Source organism: Coenobita brevimanus, chromosome 26, assembly GCF_032717465.1.
Source record: "Coenobita brevimanus isolate Jiangsu-jjx chromosome 26, ASM3271746v2, whole genome shotgun sequence".
Taxonomy (NCBI): domain Eukaryota; kingdom Metazoa; phylum Arthropoda; class Malacostraca; order Decapoda; family Coenobitidae; genus Coenobita; species Coenobita brevimanus.
In genome coordinates, this window is record NC_136979.1 from 5,654,935 (window position 1) to 5,662,500 (window position 7,566).

At 42.0% G+C, this 7,566-nt stretch overlaps 1 protein-coding gene across 1 annotated transcript in view; it reads left to right on the plus strand.

The window, feature by feature from the left end:
* Positions 1-226: 226 nt before the first annotated feature.
* LOC145394141 (uncharacterized) overlaps positions 227-7,566 on the plus strand; it is a 13,127-nt gene continuing 5,787 nt past the window's right edge. Inside the window, exons 1-3 of the mRNA XM_080268121.1 lie at positions 227-264; positions 1,509-1,649; positions 6,250-6,446. Coding sequence (XP_080124247.1) covers positions 227-264; positions 1,509-1,649; positions 6,250-6,446 — 376 coding nt within the window. The remainder of the gene's footprint in view (positions 265-1,508; positions 1,650-6,249; positions 6,447-7,566) is intronic.

The window sequence follows — 7,566 nt, forward strand, 5'->3', positions numbered from 1 at the left end:
TGATAGTGATGATAGACAGTTGCAATGGTGATAGTAATGGTTGACAGTTGTAGTGGTGATAGTGGTGATTGATAGTGGTAGTGGTGTTCATGGTGGTATGGTAGTGGTGGTGTTAGAGCGTAGCAGTGGTGTTAAATGTGATTGTAGTGGTGTTAGTGATAGTGGTTGTGTTATTGGTGGTGATAGTTGTGATAAATAGTGGTAGTGATGTTGATGAAGGTAGAGAATGGTGACAGTAGTGGTGATAGTGGTGATACTGATGATGTTAGTATGGGTAGATAGTAGCAGTGGTGATAAATAGTGGAGATGGTGCTAGTGGTGCAGTACCGGTAGTAGATGGTGATGGTGACGGTTGAGAGTGATGGTGGTGATGGTGATGATGTCTGTGGTGATAGAAGAAACTGATGGTGACGGTAGAGAATGATAGTGGTGATAGTGATGTTTGTGGCGATGGAGCTAATGGTAAAAGAAAGCGATGGTGACGGTAGAGAATGATAGTGGTGATAGTGATGTGTGTGGCGGTGGTTAATGGTGAAAGATAGTGACGGTGACAGCAGAGAATGACAGTGGTGATAGTGATGATGTTAATGGTAGTATACAGTAACAGCTGGTGTAGTGCTGGTGTTAGAGGTAGTAGATATTAATGATGATGATAATGGTGGTGATAGTGATGGTGTTAGTAGTGGGAGAAATTTAAGTGGTGATAGTGGTGGTATTAGAGGTGATAGGTAGTAGCAGTATTGATAGCACCAGTGGTGACTGTGGTAGCAGATGGTAAATGGTGTTAGTGGTGGTAGACAGCAGTGGTGACAGTGAGGATGTATAGCAGTGGTGATAATGGTGGTAGATGTAGGGGTGGTTTTAGAGGTGGTTAACAGTAGCAGATATTAGCGGAGTACTAACAGAGGTAGATTAGCAGTATTTATTTTTATGATTGTCGTAGTGTTAGTGAAAGACTCAAACTGGCGGTGATAGGATTGGAGAGAGTGGTGATAGACAGTAACACGTGATAACTGTGACTCTTGGTGATAGTGGTGGCAAGAGATAACGATGATGATATTTTACAGTGGGTGATAATGAACATTTCGACTTGACAAGCTTGTTTTGACAGTTTCTTCATATATCCGGAAAAAATAGTTCTTCTTGAAAATACTGGAAACTCAGCACTGTGCTTAGTGGTTCATGCCCCCACCTCAGAGAAGGGGGAGGGGAGGAGGAGCCTGGGTTGTTAGGGTGGGGGGAAGGGGAGGAAATAGAGGGGGGGCAGGGGGAAGGAGGAACAGGGGAGACGGCCAGAGAGCTAAAAACGACGAAAAACAAATACAGAACGAAGGGCAACAAGACAGAAGAGAGGAAAAGCAAAACAGAAACGAAGGTAAGCAAAGCACAGATGAGGGAAAGCAAAGCAGAGACGAAGAAAAACATAACAGAATCGGGAACAAACCAAACCAAACCAAACAAGACGAAATCGGTGAAGACTCCGGACTGTCAAGCGCCGAACCCTCCAGAGGCCTCAATGCAGATCACTGGACCTCCTACGACTTCGCTAAAGAGGAGGAGGACAGGAAGAAGCAGAGAGACGAGCTGGGGAGGCGCAACAGGCACGAGGAGAAGAACAGGAAGACCAAGAAGATCGTACAGACGCTAGGGTAAGCAAAATATTGGGAGACTGCGAGTATATGCGATGTTTCAATGCATTCCACAGGTCAATGTGGGTCAGGGAGACGGCAAGGTGCATAATTAAAAGTGGTGTCTCGGGGGGGTGCTACTTAGCGTGCCGGCCTCTATACAATATGTACAGAAAGTGTCCTTACCTGGGTGATCGACAGTTTCATAATATGTGTGTGTGTGTGTGTGTGTGTGTGTGTAATTCACCGGGTCGGTCAGGATCACTTGATGGTCGTGATCGTCAGCTATTACCCTCCCGGAAGGGAGCTGAGAGCTCATATAGTCCGATCTAAGGGCAAGGCTGCGACCTTCACACACGCATACACCCATCCCTTTTGCTCAAAGGGGACAGTGACCACCCACTTCGTCAGTGAAACTTTTCGCAACCTGAGCGAGGCGCGAACTCCCGTCTACCAGATGGCCAGCGAGAACGTTACCACTGAGCCAGCCAGCGAGTGTGTGTGTGTGTGTGTGTGTGTGTGTGTGTGTGTGTGTGTGTGTGCAAATATTTTTTTAATGTGAAGTGTATTTCATGTGTTGAAATGTTCCGTCTTAAAGCTATATCAGTGGAAATAGCACTATACAGAAATGATGCTCTGGGTTATATTAAAAAAAGAAAAGAAAAAAAAAAAGAAGTAGAAGAATCATTTACTATTCAAAACATGAAGGCAAAATTAATAAAGACAGCTCCTGTAAGCGTTTTCCAGCTACGTTTACAAATTTTTTAAGACACACAGAAACGTTAGTGTTCTTTTTTATTTTCTTTTTCCCCCAGCTGTTTGTATAACATTTTTTTTTTTACTGTACTCATGTAATGCTCAGTGGTGGTGACGTAATTAGAGAAGGGATCTGTTTGAAAGGACGGGAGTTCGAGCCCAGGTTGTGGCAGGGAGGAATTTTATTTGTTTAATTTCGTTACAGCGAGTTTTACTGACCTCCCACGTAACTTACAGAATGTTAAACAACAACAACAACAACAACAATAATAATAATAATAATAATAATAATAATAATAATAATAATAATAATAATGATGATGATGATGATGATGATGACGATAACAATTTTAACAATGATCATTATCATCATCATCATCATCATCACCATCCCTCCTAATATCATCACACCAGTCATGAATGAGACGCCCTAGCATGTATTCAATATTGACGGTTGGTATTAGCTCCCAAAAGGTGACATGTAAAGGTGTGTGGCACGTAGGAGGACTGCTGGACCACAGGCAAAGGATCATCAAATTAGTACCTACAGTCGGACAGGTAATAAATGTACACCAATATGTACATTTACTTCACCATGTACACCCACTATGCACACTATCGCCCTACCGACAGAGTAATACTTGTGTAATAGACTTATCCGGGAATGTTGTGGGTCCATGTGTCTTTAATGTGTGTGTGTGTGTGTGTGTGTGTGTGTGTGTGTGTGTATGTGTGTGTGTCTGTCTGTCTGTCTGTCTTTGTGTCTGTGGGCTCATGTATCTTTGATGTATTCGTGTGGTGTGTGTGTGTGTGTGTGTGTGTGTGTGTGTGTGTGTGTGTGTGTGTGTGTGTGTGTGTGTGTGTGGGCTCATGTATCTTTGATGTATTCGTGTGGTGTGTGTGTGTGTGTGTGTGTGTGTGTGTGTGTGTGTGTGTGTGTGTACGTGTTCGGGTGCGTGTGTGTCTCCTGTATATGAAGTATGGTGTGCATACGTGAAAAGGTACACATGAAGGTCTAATAAGTGCGTATGTAAATGATGACAGCATGCCATGAATGTGTACAGTAATTGTGACTGTGTGTGTGTGTGTGTGTGTGTGTGTGTGTGTGTGTGTGTGTGTGTGTGTGTGTGTGTTAACGTATACATGTGCGTAATTCATGATCTAGATTTCTTCAGTGATAAAATTATTCTAGTAGCTCACTGAATTATGTAACTTAGGAAGCACGTCTCTTATTTAAGGGTAATAAATGACATATATAACCCTTTCAGTCCCAGAAGTCTAATTAATCTGAATAAAATCGTGACAGAAGCAAAAATTATCTATCTATCTGTCTATCTGCATACCTATTTGTTTCTGTCTGTCTGTCTACCTGTCTACAAACGCCTTAATCCTGGAAGGAGTGGCTGCAAGCAAATCTCCTTGTTACTCTTTTCTCGGCCATTAGGCTACCCTCCCTCCAGTTCAATCATCCTTTTCCCTTATATATTTCACCACCCCATCCCCCATCTCATCCTCCGTCCCCCTCTCCCTAACACCTCAACTTCACATACACTCTTCTAGTCAGTCTCACACTCTCCATCCTCTCCTCATGGCCAAATCATGTATGAGTAATTACGAGACGTTGTCGTAGAGAAGGGGTTAAGAATCGGAGACAGCATTCGTAAACGAGAGAGACACACAGACAGACAGACAGAAATTTATCATATTTTTCAATTTATTATTCACTGTAGGTTGACCATGAATAGTTTGACAGCTGTTTGAGACAAAAAATAAACAAGCAATCTTTATACATTAATAAACCCTACTAAAAATAAAAAATATAAATAAATAAACAAATAAGTAAGTAAATAAATAACAGTAGGCCTACTTGGTTTATCGTTCACTCTGAGCATCAGATTGGCAAGTTAGTTTTAAGCACGTATATATATTGTGTACATCAGCAGCCATTTGCCTGAGTAATGTTCCTGTCTAAGCTGTATTTATACCCTCTCAGTTGAATGACGTATTTTCAAGTTTATTTACCATTTCCTAGCGACTCTGTAAAAGTTAGAAAGGTCGCCTGGTAGTGAACGGGTTAATGAAGGCAGTATCTAACCCCTCCAGTTCGAAACTCCTCTCCTAAGCTGAATAAAATCGTCTGAAAGTAGCAAGAACAATATCAAAACTACGTCACTGCACTAAAGAAGCTGTTTATTTTTCGCCGAAATATTAATAGAGGTAGTTTGGACCATTTCTGAATTTAACTGAACGATAAATTCCTAGATATCATGCAACAAAGGCCACATGACAATCAAATAACGAAACGGCGAGAAAATCAACCGACAAACGATGAAAACAAAAAACAGTAAAAGAAATAGCATAAAAAAGGAGACTACGAAAAAGAGGTATTAAAATGGGAAACAGCACTAAAAGAAAGGAAATACAAGCGGGAAATTCACATTTCAGACAAAAAAAAAAAAAAAATCAATCAATAAAGAATGGATGGAATCAAGAAAAGACGTAAGACGGCTTTTTAAATTTTTGGTGCCAAAGGTTGTTTGAAGTTCTGTATAATCGTCTGTCGTTGTCGAAATAGAATGCTTACTATGTACTTCCAAGCTTAGAGAGAGAGAGTGAGACTGGCTGCTCTACTGACGATTGACTGACTGATTTTGAATGACTGACAGACTGGCTTTAACAGACAAACTTAACTGACTTTGACTGACTGACTGGCTGACTGGAAATGAAGAGGATGAGAGAAGAGTGCGTGAGGAATGCATAGAGCATGTGAGGGAGTGTAGTATGGAGCCCCACATATCACCTCCTCTCAATAAATCACCCCTACACCACACACGCACTTCACCCTTTACTCTGTGTCACACTGGGAGGATTTACGGCACTTAGGATGAGGTGGCACAGTGGTTGTAACGCCCCGGTCGGAGTGGCGGCCTTTCATCCCATCCCGAAGAGGTGATTGGAGGCTTTTCGATCCTATAATGACATCAAGGGAAGTAGTCTGGTCATCTGCCCTACTACTGGACTGCGGTAGCCTAGCCTAGGGCCCCTGCACTTCAAAGTGGGTAATATAGGGCTAGCTGTTGTTTCTTTACTAATGACTAACTTCAGTGGCATAGGAAGGGGAGGGGAGAACAGAGAGTACATACCCCCACTCACGATCTCATGAAATAAATACAAAGTCGCTAAGACAGCCGTACTGTAGGTGACATTGGAGACTTCGCAACACTTCCTCCTCGGCGATTTTATAAATTATTATTACACTTTTTTTTTTACCCCCTTGTGTGTTGAGGAGGCAAACAATATCGTCACCAGAATTATCCAAATAAAATATAAAATTGTTCCAAGGTGTGACAAGCAAAATAAATCGCTGAGATAAATAAGCCACGAAGTCTCCTATGCTACTTAGAAAATATTCCCCTCTCTACTACTTCAATAACACGCTTCAGAAGTCACCAGAAAGTGTTAGTCTTCATTACCATGCTAAGGATGTGTTACTACAGTATATATCACAATGGCTCTGTATCACCAGTGTTTTGGAAGTGCATTTGTGTGTGTGTGTGTGTGTGTGTGTGTGTGTGTGTGTGTGTGTGTGTGTGTGTGTGTGTGTGTGTGTGTGTGTGTGTGTGTGTGTGTGTGTGTGTGTGAATAATTTGGCGTGTGAGGTGGCGCTGAGAATTTTGAAGTTTTGATAGATGAAGAATTATGACCTTTTCTTGATACACTCCAAACATACAGTACTATCTATCTATCTACCTTTCTGTCTGTCTGTCTATTTGTCTATCTATCTATCTATCTTTCTTTCTGTTTGTCTATCTATCTATCTACCTATCTTTTGTTTACCCTTTTACCTCCAAGCCCTCTTTTGCAGTGGTGGTGAGGGTGGCGTGATGGAGAATGTGAAGCGAGGACGAGTTGTGATGACATGGGTTCGACGCTCCGGCGGGGTGTCATCCAAGCACGTCAAGAAGGCGCTCAGAGACCTTGCGCGGGAGACGACCAAGGTGGTGCCTCAGGGGGGGACGCTGTTTTCCATCTGCGAGAGCTATGACACCTACCAGACAGGAGGTAGATATAGCTACATGGATAGATGTACAGATGGATATAAACATAGATGGATATAGGCCTGTAGATGGAAATAGATAGATGGATGGATAAATGGATACGTAGGTAGACAGAGACAGTTATGTAGATAGACTGAGATTTAGACAAATTGATTGAGTAACTGACTGGCTGATGGATGGATAGATGGATGGATAGACAGATGGATGGATGGATTGATGGATGTTAGATGATTATAGTTGGTTAGACAGACGAACAGACACATGGCTAGCCAAGTACGTAGACAGATAGACACGGAAACAGAGATGTTGCATGACTAACTGACTGATAAATAGATAGACAGATAGATAGAGATAGATATAAGTAAGTGATGGGTGTATGGGTATACAAGTAGTTTATTCACAAGATTGAGATGCGACAATTAGGTAGGTAAATTGACTGGTAATCGAGTGAGTGGATGGTAAACAAATAATTAGGCACTTAGGTGGTTATGTAGTTAAGGGATATTGACAGACTCAATAAGCTGGTTAGTAGATAGTTATTTCAGTAGGTAGGTAAGTAAAGTAGGTACGGTAGGTAGGTAAGTAAAGTGGGTAGGTGGAGTCAAAGGCATATCGTCTCATTAACTCTCCTCCTCTTACTGGCTCCCTTCAACCTCTGTCTCATCGCCGCACTGTTGCATCTTTATCTCTTTTCCATCGCTACTTCAATGGTCACTGTTCCTCTGAAATGTCTGCTTGCATCCTTTCGCTACTACGGCGGGCACGTAGCGCCTGTCCAGCAACAAAATTTCATCCCTTTTCTGTCCATCTCTCTCAAGCAAGAGTTAACCGTTACTCCCATTCCTTCATGTATGCAACAGGTCAACTCTGGAACTGTCTCCCTCTGTACTTCCTACTGCCTATGATATCCAAGCTTTCAAACAGCGTGTCCAGGTATCTCGAAATGAACGGAATTTGAATTTGGCTCTCTGTTATCTTGTTTTTGTTTTTACTTTGAGGATCAATTTGCGGGCTCATGGCCTTTGGCTCCTTTTTCCTTGCATTAAAAAAAAAAAAAAAGGTAAGATGATAAATACAGTAGGCAAGTAAGTAGGTAGGTTGGTAGGTGGGAAAGGAAGGTATGT